Below are 15,868 nucleotides of genomic sequence, written 5' to 3'. Positions count from 1 at the left end.
CAGAGACACTACAAACCGGTTGCGAGTGATTTTTCACGAGCCACTGATAATGAGCTAGCAAAGCAGTTACGGCCATATTTGCCAGCAGCACTTCGACGCCGGCTTTAGAGGAGAAAATTCATGCAACTGGTTGTGACTTGTTGCATCGTGACTAAACAGTCTCACATGATAGAGATCCTCAACAGCCAGAGAGGAGGTTTAATATGAGGAAAAAAGAAATAACAGAGCCTTGTAAATAAGAGCAAGCTTGGCTTACCGCTGAGCTAATGTTAATGTGAAATAATGATCTCTAGTATGATGCAAATTAGCCTCCTGTTTTTTTTTTTTTCTTTGCCAAGATGGACGGAGAGAAAAGAAAAGGGGGGAAAAAAAGACAGTCCTGCTGAGTTCAGATAAGACTGTGTATGAGGACACAATCTATCAGCAGGTGTTAAAACTGAGCTTTAGACTGGTTACTAGGCTACTGGCTGTTGCCTGTAGCCTGGTAATACTCAGGATTCCCGTCCCTCAACCAGCAATGCAGCATGACAGAGTTACACGGAGGCAAGCATTTGACTTTACTGTGTAGAAGTCATCTATGTTGTTACTTTGCAAAAGCAGAAACACAACATTTTTCCAGAAAAGCTTGATAAAGAAGGCTGGTAAAACAGGCTACGTGACTGCGGACACAATGTAAACACAGGAAATGATGACTGAGCGCAACAGGACACAAAGCCAGAGTTCAAACTGAAGATTATAACGATTAGCTGCCCACCGAGGGCAGTGAGGGGGTGCAAAAACATGAAATGCTTTTTAGAGGTTCCTTTAATTAACATGCAGGAAGAGCAAAACTGTTCAAACTGCATGAAAGCAAAAGGGAGTAGACAGATATGTCTGCTCTACTTTGCAAGCGCAGGCTGAAGGAAATGTGGGACAGCAAGAGGTGTGATAATATATGTAAACAGAGGCCTCAACGCGTAGTGCAGATGCCATTTGTGATTCAACTATTACACACCTGAAAGTCCAGTAACGCAACAATGTTCTCATGTTTGAGTTCCTGCAGAAAGAAAACATTGTTAACATGTGCATGTTCAATGGATCAATTACATCAACATAAGCAGTTTTGAAACCTTTTACACCAGAAAAATGTACAACTTTACAAATCCAACTGGAGAGACGGCACATCAGTGCAAGTCTTAGCGTTGAACAGCAGATGTCTCAGTTATTGCTGTTAAATTGGGCATGATCTGCATTTGCTTGTTGATTCCCATTAACTGCCTTACCTTCAGTATTTTGATCTCTTTTCCCAACAGTGTCTGAGATTTGGCCAAGTTCTTCTTGTTTATGCATTTTACGGCCACCTCCCAGTCATGTTTCTGGAGGAACACATTATATGTAGAAAAAAAAAGTATGTTTTGGTGTAAGGAACAAACACAATGCACAGTTTGTGTTATGCTATGGCTTTGTTTAGCCCATTGCTGCATAAGATATGTGACACAATGACATAGCATGCTATAGTTGTTGCACGGATATATTTGTATACATATGTAGTTTGCTTACCGATTTTTGAAACAAGATGATTAAGATTTTCTTTTTTTTAGAACAATCACTGACTTCTATTTTCACTAATTCAATGCATTGTCTTTCTCAGTACATCTGCCTAACTCTGAACATATTTCAAAGCATTTGCTTTAGCTCTGTCCTGCAGGATGTGGGGAAATATAGCAATCTCCCTGAAGTGAACAAGCTTTATCTCTGAATCATTTTAGTTGACGGAGCAACAAAAAAAGCTGCAGGTCAAATTTCTCCATTGTTAGTATATCTGGCTCAGCAGATGCTCTGGGATCAAGTTGTCTGTAATCTCAGTATTTATAGTTTTACATGCTTTCAATCTGGGTACAGTACATGCACCAGCATGTCTATTAGGGGCCAGAGTGTGGAGCTTTTTGAACAAGGTTGGATTATCCAATGGGAATTATGGGCACAGGCCCAGGGGCCCATGCCAACTTGGGGACCATGTGGGGCCCACATAGGGCAAACACCAGCTGTTTGGACATGAAACAAAATGTACATAGTTACACTACTACCAATAGGTGTTTCACGGTGTATCATTCACAATTTTCACAATGTTGGGAGGGGGGCCCATGGAACACTCTGGGCCCAGGGGCCTGTGCACTTTTAATCCGGCCCTGTTTCTGAAGCAAACAATACAAGTCTGCTGGCCTATATTTGAATTAACCAAACTAAAAGCAACATCCATGATTCACAAAAGCCTGAAAAATAGAGGCAATCATAGTTTTAGTGATCGTGCATTTCGCAAAAGGCGTCACCAGTATTTAAAAAAGCGTTTTCATCTGTTTTGTTATAAGCTGGCTCTTTTTTTCTAGGAACATCCTGCATGTGAGGTCAGGCCTCTTAAGGACGTACAATGACAACAAATGCCCCAGATGGCTGAAAAAAGGCGACCTATTTCTAACAACACAACACAACACACAGCATTAAAAACGACTTCTCATCCGTGTAGTATATGCTGCGTGTGTGTGTGTGTGTGTATGTGAAAGGCAGTGTGAACAGTGAAAAAGCGACAATCACCTCTCGATGTCTGCCTTTGAAGACGACAGCAAATGCGCCATGTCCTATCAGGTCCTTCCGACTGAACTCAAATTTCCCCACCGTCTCCATGTCCAAATTGGGATTTTCTTTCACTAAGACCTAGACAAATGACCAGGAGGCCTCAGGTTGTCGGCAGGTCCTTTCTCCTCTGTCAAGTGGGGGCAGCTGCAGGGATGTTCACCCCTTCTTTCACTTGCCATGAGTTGGCTTCCCAACAAACTGTCCTCTTCTCTCATGTTAGCACGGACACGTTTAGGAGGTTACCTCCTAGCAGAGTTGTCCGACTGTTGCCATGTTGGGTCGAGTTGCCAACACGAAGTTAGCTGACTTCACAAACGAGAGTCGGACGAGTCTGCCGCTTGCAGCTGTCTCTGACGTGCCACCTTAAATAGCAGCTCGCAGCGTTTTGTTTATATACAGGACGTCCAGACTGTGTCGTCTAAGCGTCCATACGGCGAAAAGAGCGACAACTGTCAACTCACAAGACGGTAACAGTGCTTAGTATCCAGCAAGAACAGTGAAAACTCCCCGCAATATCCAGGAATTAACAGCTGACTCGCCGAAAGTCAAAGCATCGATGGTCCCAACAAAGCAGATCCCCGTCTCTTTTCCCCCCAGGGCGCATGCGCAGCGCGTTTACAGCTGTAGGTTTGACGTCACTCGTCAGCTTTTCTGGGCAGTCACAAAATGACAACATAAATAAATGACAACATAAATACGGTTGTTTCGGCTGATTGCACCCCTGTAAACATGACATCAATGAAAGGGATCGTTCTGATATTATTTTTCAGAAACAACGAGTCACATGAATATTTCAATGTGTACATTATATCAAAGCTATTACAGAAACTTTTCATTTTCTGTTTTATGATGAACAGAAAACTAAATTATATCCAAAATATATAGTAAATAAGCTGAAAACAAATAATACTTTGATAAGTTAACACTATTAATGTCTTCTTTATTTCGCTACCTGCTGTTGTTTTATATGAGTCTTGGTTGTAAAGTATTTATGACACGTTTGAGCGAAATTACAATCCAAAGGCTTGATATTGAGGCATGGTATTAGATTGAAAGTGAAATAATAGTGATAAGAGAGTGAAATAGTAAAATAAGCTAAAGATGAATAAATATAAATAAATCAGTTGTGAAAGAGGTATTAAAATAGGAAACATGAGATATTCTACATAATTATAACTGGGTCATTGTACATTATAAGGCAACATGTTATACAGGGGGTGTTATGCACAGGCTGTTGACCTAGTGACTTAGTTTACAGCTTCAGGGTAACAACTTCTGCTTAGCCTGGTGGTTGTGGCACTGATGCTGCACAGCTTCCTGCCTGAGGCAGGACAAAAAGAGAAAGACAAATAAGTCGTGTGTAGGGTGGAAGGGGTCGTTCATGATGCAGGAGTTGCTGTAAATGTCACAAACTTGGGCAGGCAGTCGGTGGTGATCTCATGTGTGGATTTCACCACTCTCTGCAGGGCTTTTATTCCTCTTGTACACGCATGTTACTTCCCCAGATCAATACAGAGCCCCAATAACAGGAGCAAGGTGATGCAAGACAAATATGTAATCTTTTCAAGACTGAGCAGCTGATTGATCAGGAGATGGGCATCAAAGAGTACTTTGTACTTCCTTCTGTGATATTTCCCTCCAAGAACCTTCCCCCTGCCATATCACTTATAACACAAATAATTGTAGGTCTCAGCTGATACACAGTTATCAGTAATCAGTGTTCTGTGCATTGTTCCTTTTCTATCTGGTACACAACAGCCTGTATCTTTATCATCCTGAATAAAAGTACAATGTCTCCATAATGGTCATCATATGTTAATGCATATCATATGAACAAAACAAAGTTTTATTATTCACATCATATCAATATAAAACAGACTGTAGGTGAAAATAAATAAACAAACAAATGAATAAATAAATTTAAAAAAAAGCTCTTCACTCTCAGAATAACATTGCAGCACAGCTTAAGTTTGCAGAGCTGCTTCTCAAAAGTAACAGGATCTCTCAACTATATATTCTAGACAGGCTCCACAGAAGTGGAGACATTCTGCCTATTTTGGCATCATGTTTGTAAAATACCCCAGACAAACCTCATATCAGCTGTCAAGCAATGGAGTTGAAAAGCTGAACCTGGACACCTTGCAGTCACTGAGCTGACCATGACGCTCATTTGCATACTGAAATAATCTAGACTCAAATGTGAAGCCATCTGTCAGACAGTTAAAGCTCGGTTGAAACTGAATCTTTCAGCAGGACAATGATCCCAAACATGAAGGGGAATTTAAAACAGTTTCAACCTTAACCTGACTGGATTGCTTTGGTGGGATAATAAGGCAACACTGATTTTCACACTTTAAAGCCCCCCAGTTGGGCAGTTGTGTCTCTACAACAACCTGTCTTTGCAGAAGAGGAGAGCTGCAGTTTCAGACCCCTATTTATTTTTATTTATTTAACGTTGCCCCCTACTGGACAAATAAAAAACTGCTATTGCATTTCTGCACCAGAAATGTGTCCACAACACTTCTGGTTTCTACACTGTTGAAGATACTACTTTTTGACAAAGTAACACTTTGAAGCTTTATTAAAAGTTTAGATTAAGAAGTTAAATCTGTGACAAACTATTTCTAGAATATTAGGACCAGCAGGGCATCTGATGGGTTGCTGCCCTCAAATTCTAAATGAATGAATATTTTCCATGAAAGTTAAGATGTCTCAGTTTCAACATCTGACACTATGTTTATGTTCTACTGGGATAAAATTAGGCTGTTATATGATTTGCAAAATTACTGCAATCTGTCTTAAGTACATTTTACACAGTGTCCTATATAACGTAGCAGGGTGGGATCACTTTGATAAACAAATGCAGTATACTCAGTTATCATATTGTTTATTTATTTTTTTATTTTCTTAGAAGGAATATTTTTCACACAATATACTGATTATGAGCATATTCATTTCTAATTTTATTCATAAATAAGTCCTACTCTGCATATTACTTAATAACTGTTGGGATAGGCCCAGCTGTCCCCACAACCCTGCACCAGTAAAACTGGATGGATAGATAACTTTAAACATATATTCTAATGCAAAAATAAGTTAAAACAAAAATCCCACTTATTTACTAAGGAATTCAATCAAGTTTGACATGTTTTTGAGTCATAAAAATGCATCATTCTTTGTTTTAGGTAATCAGTGTGTTGATCAGAACCTTTGCTGATGGACTGCAGCTGCTGGGTGACTTTTAATCTATTAAACTGTGCAGAGTAGCTCCAACTCTAGGATGCTGTCAGGTTTTGTTGATACATGTTTCCAATGTTTCCAATGTTTTCCCCTTATTTTTCTTTGGTAAAACAACCTGAGGTGTGTGGAGTTGTTGTGTTGCTGCATGACCCACTTTCTGTAGAGACTCACTGAGATGAAAGTCTAGAGATGGTTCGGTAACTTTTTTTTAGCCTCACGAGAATAAACACAAAACAAAACTGGATTCCCCATATATCTGACTTTTATCATTGATTCCAAACACTCAACTCTAAATTCACTTATTTTAAAAGTTCACGCGACTTTCCACAGTAACATAAGTTTATTATTGTTTTCCTGATATAATTAGTTACTATTAATTACTAATTACTATCTATGTTTTCCATATTAATTTAATTCAGTTTGTTTCTTTTTATTCCTTCAGGACATAAGAACAAATACAGGTATCTCAGAAAATGTGAATATTATGAAAAAGTTCAATATTTTTCATCACTCACTTCCAAATGTGAAGCCCAAATATTATATAGATTCATTCCACATAGATTGAAACATTTCAAACATTTATTTCTTGAAATTTTGATGATTTTGGCTTATAGATAATGAAATCCCAAAAATGCAGTGTCTCAGAAAATTAGAATATTACACAAGATAAATGGAAAAAAAGGACATTTTAAACAGAAGCATCAGGCTTCTGAAAAGTATGTTCATTTCCATGCACTCATTACTTGGTTGGGCCTCCTTTTGCATGAATTACTGCATCAACGCGGAGTGGCAATGGAAGCGATCTGTGTGTGGCACTGCTCAGGTCTAATGGAAGCCCAGGTTGCTTTGATAGCAGCCTTCAGGTCATCTACATAGTTGGGTCTGGTCTCAACTTCCTCTTGACAGATCAGGTGAGTTTGTTGACCAATCGTGCACCATAACACCATGGTCACTGAAGCAGCTTTTGGTACCTTTGGCAGTGTAGACAGGTGCCAAGTCCTGCTGGGAAAAAAATAGGCATCTCCATAAAGCTTGTCAGCAGAAGGAAGCATGAAGTGATATAAAATGTCCTGGTAGATGGCTGTGTTTACTGTGCACTTCAGAAAACACAGTGGACCAACACCAGCAGATGACATGGCTCCCAAATCATCACTGACTGGAAACTTCACACTGGACTTCAAGCAACATGGATTCTGTGCCTCTCCACTCTTCCTCCAGACTCTGGGACCTGGATTTCCAAATGAAATGCAAAAGTTGCTTTCATCTGAGAAACAGACCGGTCCTTTTTCTCCTTAGCCCAGATGAGATGCTTCTGACGTTGTCTCTGGTTCAGGAGTGGCTCGACACGAGGAATGGGACATTTGTAGCCCATGTCTAGGATTCGTCTGTGTGTAGTGGCTCTTGATGTGCTGAGTCCAGCTTCAGTCCACTCCTTGTGAAGCTTCCCAAATTCTTGAATGGATGTTGCTTGACAATCCTCTAAAGGCTGCGGTTCTGCCTTCTGCTGGTGCACCTTTTCCTTCCACTCAACTTTCCATTAATATGCTTGGATACAGCACTCTGTGAACAACCAGCTTCTTTAGAAAGGACCTTTTATGGCTTTCCCTCCTTGTGGAGGGTCAATGGCCGTCTTCTGGACATCTGTCAAGTCAGCAGACTTCCCCATGATTGTGTAGCCATCTAAACCAGACTGAGAGACCATTTAAAGGTTTAAGATACCTTTGCAGGTATTCTGAGTTAATTAGATGATTAGGGTGTGACACCATGACTTTCTAAAATTGAAGTTTTTTCACAATATTCTAATTTTCTGAGACACTGCATTTTGGGTTTTCATTATCTATAAGCCGCAACCATAAAATTTCTCGGATTGAACTTTGAAAAGTTTCACTATGTGTAATGAATATATAAAATATAAGGTTTCACATTCTGAAATGAGTGACAAAAACATATTGAACTTTTTCATAATATTCTAATTTTCTGAGATGTACCTGCATTACTACAGAAGACGATCAACATGAATTTAGGATAAACAGTAGCAGAGTGTATTTACTATAGGCAGAAAATGCTATCATTAACCTCAAGACACATTAAACAGAGCAGTTTTCCAACGTATTAATATATTTCTGCAGGAATTAAGGTTAAATTATTATTTAAGCAATTTATGTAAAATACCAAAAGCCCAGATGAGGGCAGTAGAGGACTGTAAAAGAATTAAGCTAAATTTATTACTATTGCAAGCACTTGAGTTTTAACATTTAAAAGAAGAAAGAATTTATGCTACTTTTGCAGCATTTATTATATGTCATTGTTCCAAAAAAAAAACAAAACAACAATAACAAAAAAAAAGTGGAATATTTAGTGACTACATTTACTCTGGGAGTGTAATATGTGATATTTCTATGGAACAAATTTAGGAAAGTTCTTCCAGAGAATCTAAAAGAGGATGTTTGTAGATTATTTGAGACATCTAAATCTTCTATTACTCTTGGTTTGTAATCACACCCTTAAGACGGTGTTCAAGCCACCTATTCCGTAAAACTACTGCAGTCTTACTGAATCCTCTCAGCCTGGAAAATAACTGTAACATTTCCAAAACTCGTGCAAGTCAAGCATAATGATGCACCACTGACAGCAAGTTGCAGTCAGGTGCACGCTGTGGTGTGTTCATATAAAGAAATGTTAATTCAGTTTTTACTCCACTGGCCTTCAGCTATTTCTCTGTGTCTGTCTGAATGTACAACAAGACGCTTGGTGTTTTCTGCTGAGGGCTACACAGCAGACAACGTTGTAGGTGTGCACTTGGCTAGAGTTTGCTCTTATTTGGACTTTTTTCTGCTCTGTGTCTCCAACAGAATGATTGATTGGTTATTTCTGCCCCACTTTTTTTTTTTTTGCATCAACTGGTGCAAAAGCCTTTAAGGTGTTTGTTGTAGTTACAACAGGCGACTTCTCAGCAGGTTGGTTTTCCAAAAGTTACATGTGCACTGCAAGCAAAACTGTGTCAGTTTGTCCAGTAAACTCCAGTGTGAATGGAGTATTTCCATTTCACTATGGACACCAGGCATGACTTTTATCCTTGTGAAGAGCACCGAACATAAACATGGAGCATTTTATGTAATGTTATGTCCAATTTGAATATTTTTTTCTTGCAAATACTCAATCACAATTGACACCACTTCTTAGTCCACTTATTAAACAATAGAAGAATTCTGCTACTCAACAGTGCTTTTGTTTTGTTGTCTAATCCGCAGGTCAGTCAAGCTCGCTCACTTTGTATCTCCACGATGCAGAACGAGGTCTGGCGTCATCCTGATGAACTGACCACTTACCTCCTTGGAAAAGACATGCCTTTGGATATCTGGTGAACTCGCATGTATGCAAGTAATTCATGCGAGGACACTGGTGGACCTTTTGCTTATATCCGCCTGGATAGCTTGTGGAAACATGGACTTATCTGACTGCAGAAAATGTCCACCGTCTTTCTGTGCATCTGAGATAAGTTCATGCCCGCAAAACTTGGAAACATTTCTGTGCAGATATTTGGCTTCCTTATTTTTTAGAAATACACTTCCAGAGACAGAGTTGGGCTGTTCTGAGCGACAATCCTTGTCCAGTGAGTCTGTGTGTAATGCTGATGGTGGCATGATGATTACTCATACAGCGCTACCTGAAGCTCAAAAGTTACCTGCATCTAACAGTGGTTTCCATCCTTTGCCTTTGCTGACAAGCATTTCTCTCGACACTCTGAACTTTTTCACAGTGTTATACAAAAATGTTAAAGATTATAACTCTTTGTATTTTAGCACTGATATTGAACCATATTTAACTGATTGATCACCCGCTGATGAAGTTTAGCCTCTATGCTTGTTTGGAAATATTAAACCTTTGATGGATTTGGTTTTTACATCAAATTCTGACACCCTCACCTCTAAGCCATGACAATGTTCATTGCAGAATCATTCAACAGGGTGCAACTCGCAACTCTTTACCTTTTCTCTCATTATTTGGATCTTTTTTTAAAAAACTTTTTTAGTGTGTTTTAGTTTTTTTACTGTGCAACTTAGTCTGCACATTTGCTTAAAAGTTCTAATACAATAAAAAAAACAATAGTTTTATATTTGCTTGCATCTGTTTTTAAATCCCATCTTAAGACCCACCTATTTTCACTGGCATTTTACCCAGAATGAGTTTGCTTTTATTGCTTTTATTATGGTTTTAAACTTTACAGTTTTATTGTTTTATGTTTTAATATGTGAATTCTGTTATGTTTAGCACTGTGTTAGCAGTTGCTGTCAGAAAGTGCTTTATAAATAAAGTTGGCTTGACTTGTTAGGGCTCACAGTATTGATTGCAAAAGGTCTTTAGATCATGCACCATGTGCATTAGATTTAATTTTGTAACTGTTACGACAAGCTTCACAGCCCCGATTGCTAGTCAGAGGACAGCCACTTCCTCCAAGGCCATTCATGCTTTGGTATTATGCCTTGCTCATCTTTTCAGCCTTTCATACAGACCAGTGGCTACTAATCTTGCCATGAAGGTCACTGCTTTTTCAAAGCCATCTCTGCCCTGAAATGCACTTTCAAGACTTGATCGGCATAGGAGTTTGCACACTGCACTGCTGGGCTAAAGCTCACCATCCCTTCCAATAGGTCATGCCAGATAATTAAACAGAGAAGCTCAAGGAAATTCGATACTCTCATACAACTGAAGAAGTCTTATACTCAGGGGACGCCTCTTGTGTTCACAGAATGGATGTGTAACTTTTCTAAAGCATGAAGAAACCCCCAAGTCCAACAGAAAACATCTCACTTAGCAGACAATCTGGCTTGTAAGAGCAGGAACTGCACAGACTTCTCTAAAAGCATTAAAGTTTGCATTCTACATAGCTGAACTAGTTTCAGGGTGCATGTTCTGGGTAGCCCACTGCGCTTAGTCACCTTTGACTCAAGTCAGGAGCATCTAGGAGTTATTTTTGGATTAAATATGTCAGTTTGTCCACCAGAGGAAAGCTGTGTCTAGGTCTATTTTTGCAACACTGGTGCACACATCTTCCATTAAGGTGAAGACTTCTCTGTCCGTCACTGTCACTTTGTCACACCATACATCAACAGTGGAGGTATTACCTCTGCTTTGGACTGAGTCCTCCCGTATCCGCTGGCTTGTGTGTGTGGGCAGGAGTTGAATCCAATATGACCTTTAGTGGAATGTGACTGCAGAGGGCTGCCAGAGCCCAGTCTGACAAGTCTGCCAAATGATTCTCTCACTGTGCGAGCTCCTGCAGATCCCAATGACACTCCCATGACAGCATCACTTCACCGCCGTGCAGTGGCACAGTTACATAGACGCATTCTTTAACAGAGGACTCTATGGCCTGCTTTTGTTTTTCTTTTTTTACACCACACATGCTATTTGCATAGTATTATTTCCGACTGTGTTACTTAAACCTTGTGAGCTTGTCATCTGTCTGCCAATCAGACAGAAATGGATGTTGAATACTCATCACATGAACACACAGCAGAAAGTTTTCCTCAGTTTCCAGGGGATAGTTTTCTGATTAATCGACCATATTTTGTCCACATGTTCGCTGCAACAGTATGAAAGTCTTTCCATCTGGTGGTCCAGCTGTCCATGTGTTTCCATTTTTTTTCCCTTTCTGAATCCCACCTTATATAACTCAACCCCCATCATCTGTTGAAAGTGTATCAGAACATCATCCAGATGTTCATCATAATTTGATGATTATGGCTCACTGTTTGATTGTTCTTGTGATAAGCACCAGAAGAAATGCAGATTGTTTGAAAGTTTTCTTTCATCCGGTGAAGTGTGTGATGTAACATTCATTTAGATATTCAGACACTTTTAAAGACACACCTGATGTGTTCTGTTTATCTCAGTAGATGTTGGAAAGTTTCTATAGCACTATATATATATATATATATATATATATATATATATATATATATATATATACACATATATATACACACACACACACACACACACACACACACACACACACACACACACACACACACACACACATACATACATACATACATACATACATACATACATACATACATACATACATACATACATATATATATATATATATATATATATATACATTGTTGCTTCCAACTGAAGGATCAATTGTTCTGACAGATCCTGCTGCTACTTCAGAGAGCAGGTGCTCTCTTGGTGATCGGCAAGCCACACCAGTTAATTAACACCACTCAAGTTTGTCAGGGAACAAAAAGCGCTACTTTTAGCAGTTTCCCACCCCAACCTGCAAGATGTAATCAAAGGCCTGTGCAAAGAGAATAACATTGCATTCACTGACAATAATCTTTGTGTGTTTTTTAATTAAATTAACAGTAACCACATGTTACGACCACACTTGCTATTAGCAACTGTGAAGAAGTCATCTAACTCTAGAAATGATCCATTGTTGGTTTCAATTCCTTTATCTTTTGGCAAAACGTTTTGAGTTGCACCTATAGAAGATGACACAATTTGAAAAGGGTAAGTTTGTATTTTTGCACCAACAAATCATCAACAAGGTGATTGAAAAATTTGTATGAGTCAAATATACAATTTATAATAAAAATGCGATTCAGCTTTATTTGTATAGCATCAGTTCACAACAGTCTTACGGACTGATGATGATTAAATAATTGGGGTGATACTGACAAAAACCAGAACAAAAAACAGAAAACATCCACATGAGAGCTTTAAAATGTCCCTCAGGAAGAATGGAAATCTATTCTTTAAGACAACTTAAAGCTCTTCTACTAAACTTTGAGAGATTTCCCTCACCGAGGTCCCCCTAACAACAGAATTAGCATTCATGTTGCATCTTGCCTCTTCTCTGAACTCTTGCCAGTCAATAAAAGTCAGTCTGTTATTCCTTTCTCTGTTTGTTTCTAGTAACGTCTGCTCGGGTGTCTCTGCTATATCAGCCACAGTGAGTATATTGATATTCAGCTGCTAGCATGTCATACACTGGTCTGTGAAAAAAATGTGAATTGTGGTCCTTCAGCCTTGGGATGCTGCTGGGCAAAGGTGGCTCCAGAAATGTATAAATTATTAAATCTCACTGTGCCATCAAATAAGTCAGAACAGAATTGAAGAAATTACATAAAAGCTTATCAATATTAACTTTCAAACTTTTCACAAATCAAAACTTTTGCCAAACAGTGTAAGAGGTGGTATTAAGAAAAAAAAAAAGTAATCCTCTGCTATCATGTCTTTATAAAGTGTGTGTGGTGTGTGGTGATATGCTATATTTGCTTTCCTAATGAACATAAATGACCATTACAAGAGAAGAAACATGCTGAGGAACACCAGAGAGACAGACAGCAGATCCCAGTTGGCATCTGCAGGCTGTCATGTTACCTTCATCTGCTTTCAAGCCTGGGTTCCTTTTCAGCACTGCTAGATAATTACACCCTCAGCCCACTCAGCTAGAAGACAGAATACTCCAAAGTTACATGTCATTATGCATTCATGTGACCACAATTAGCCAGTAAAGTCAATCAGATCCTTTATTTATTTTTTTTTACAAAAATATTTTACAATAGAAAACACAGCTTGAAATATACACAGTCCACTTGCTTTGCAGTAACCGTGGAACATCTGGACTCAAATATATGTGTCTATATTTAAATTGTAGGTAAATATAATTAGCAACAATTATAAATCTGGTTGCTGCCTTGTGAATCTGCGATGGACGTCACCACTAGGAGCTTAAACTAGTGTCGGAAATGCTCCGTAAGCTCTCATCTCAAAGAAAAATGGACTCACAATATATCCATATTTATTACAAAAAAAAAGACCAAAAAAACCAAAAAAAAACCGACAACAAACCAGTACTACCTCTGAGATCGGCAGGATATGCATGTGGTGAAAGTCATTTGTGTCAATGTGCGAGATTCACTTCGTCGAAGAGTGGGAAAGCGGGTGAAGGATGTAAGCAGGAATAATGGTGCTTAGCGTCAGTGGGAGTCTCGGAGTTGAACTTTCTGTCTAACATTCATTTGTCGTACTTCCCACCACCCAGCGTGACATTTTCTTGGTGGTATTCACCTGTCTTTCTCTTTACAAGCCTAAATGTCATTCATCTAACTGTCAACATCCAGCATGCCATTCATGTGTCTTCTTGTCAGGCTCCCATGAGGCTATGAATCTGTAAACCTAACTATCCATCTACACGAAATCTCAGGGTGCTTGGCACCTGTCTGCAAAGACAGGTGCCACAGTGTCAATCAAGTGTCTAACTACGATAAGTCAGAGTATCATTCTTCAACCTGGTTTGAGTCTATATGTGGCTTCGTGACTGTTCTGTACCCTCCTCTTGGACTGGTGGACCCAAACTCCCAACTGATTTTAACATGGCCAATAAACTATAAGCCACCTGAAGCCTGGCAGGGAGTTTTGACTGTCAGACTCTACTTGAAGCAATAGCTTGACAATTTTTAGGAAATATCCTTCTTCTTTCTTGTTGAGAGTTAAATGAAAAAAAAAAGAAAGGTGAGGCATGTAGAAGGTTTCTGGATCAATCCCAAATTCAGACTGAAAAACATACCTTTTAATGTTTTCGAAAGGATCATGGCGTGTGTAATGTGCTATTTTTGCAGAGACAGACAAGCTGTCCATTAAATTTTCCTACAAAAATAGTCAGCTGATGCTTGTGTACCGACTTGATGTAAAAGAAGAAGTAGCCACATTCTCACATAACTCTCAGCAAGACAACTGTTTTCTTCATGTGTTCTCATGTTCTCATCATCTCCCCCCCCAATCATGCTGTTCAGTTTTAGCTGTATACTTATACATGGAGAAAAAAAAAGACTTTTGATTAAACACTGCTAAATTTAACATGCATGCATGCAATTTAACGACATGCATGTCGAGGCGAAAATATTTGGACACTGACACTTGACCCAACACTGAACTTTTAATGCAGACTGAGATTTAATTTAATGTCCAAAAGAGTTTAGGAGTTACACCTCAAAAAGTTGTAGGACCCTGTTTATCATTGGCTCCTATGTAAAACTATCTCTAAAAACTTTTTTCATCAAAGCTTTGGTTTATATTTTTCAGTGATCTATTTTCACTAAAAGAAGTAAAAGGTGTGGAGATGTGGGGTTTTTTGTATTTCAAAGGTGCTGCTGTGAATACACGACATATGGTCAAAGCAGCTCTTAGCATAAGTGCACGCCATCCATAGACTCAAATCTGTCAGCAGATGAACATCAAATAAACACCTTTGTATGTTTTGAGAAAAGAGAAATAAATAAATAATTCAGATGCGAGCTTGGCAACATAAAAAGACCAGGATGTCCACAGAACAGCAGACATGCCACGGCACTGTGTTAAAGTAAAACCTATCTATATCCAAGTCTACTTTAAAGAGAAAACCTCGAGAAGGCTCACCATAAGGTTAAAGCCATTTAGAAGTGTCAAGACGGGAAGGGTTGAATGGATGTTGTCAAAAAAAAATCTGAAAAAGACAGATCTGCAAAAAGATTTAGATAAAACTAAAACTAACCTGAACTGAAGTAGAAAAACTTCAGAAGGTTGGAACAGCTTATTATCTGTAACATGACAGCACGGGCCAGGGGCTAAACTGAGATTTGCTATGTGGGAAAGGGGCATTTGAACACTAACTACCATTTATATCATAAAGTTAAAATCTGGCATCAATTACAAATCTTAAAAAAATTATTTTTTATGTAGATGACAATCTTTCGACAATACCGACGTCACAAATCACCTCTACTACTTGACTAACCATCCCTAGCATTCATACAGCTTCCCGTCACAAATTACATACGTTGGCGATTATATCTGTCTTTCTAAACTGTTTTATGGTTTATGAATCCGATCTTAAAGTGATGAAACCACCAGATGTGTTCACTGTGTGAAGCTTATTGGCTGATAAATCTTGTGGTTTGTTCCGAACTTGTTAAGTAAAAGTAATTGTGTAAGTAAACAACTGTCAATGCAAAAA

At 38.8% G+C, this 15,868-nt stretch overlaps 1 protein-coding gene across 1 annotated transcript in view; it reads right to left on the bottom strand.

Annotated features, from left to right (window-relative positions):
• ulk1b (unc-51 like autophagy activating kinase 1) overlaps positions 1–2,661 on the bottom strand; it is a gene marked incomplete at its 5' end in the record, with an annotated part of 20,781 nt that extends 18,120 nt beyond the window's left edge. Inside the window, 3 exons of the mRNA XM_079257105.1 lie at positions 995–1,036; positions 1,263–1,355; positions 2,572–2,661. Of these exons, the coding sequence (XP_079113231.1) occupies positions 995–1,036; positions 1,263–1,355; positions 2,572–2,661 (225 nt within the window). The remainder of the gene's footprint in view (positions 1–994; positions 1,037–1,262; positions 1,356–2,571) is intronic.
• Between the last annotated feature and the right edge of the window lie 13,207 nt (positions 2,662–15,868).

Source organism: Telmatherina bonti, assembly GCF_933228915.1.
Source record: "Telmatherina bonti genome assembly, chromosome: 17".
Taxonomy (NCBI): Eukaryota; Metazoa; Chordata; class Actinopteri; order Atheriniformes; family Telmatherinidae; genus Telmatherina; species Telmatherina bonti.
Note: the sequence above shows the minus strand (reverse complement) of the source record. Positions and strands in the feature narration are given on the sequence as shown.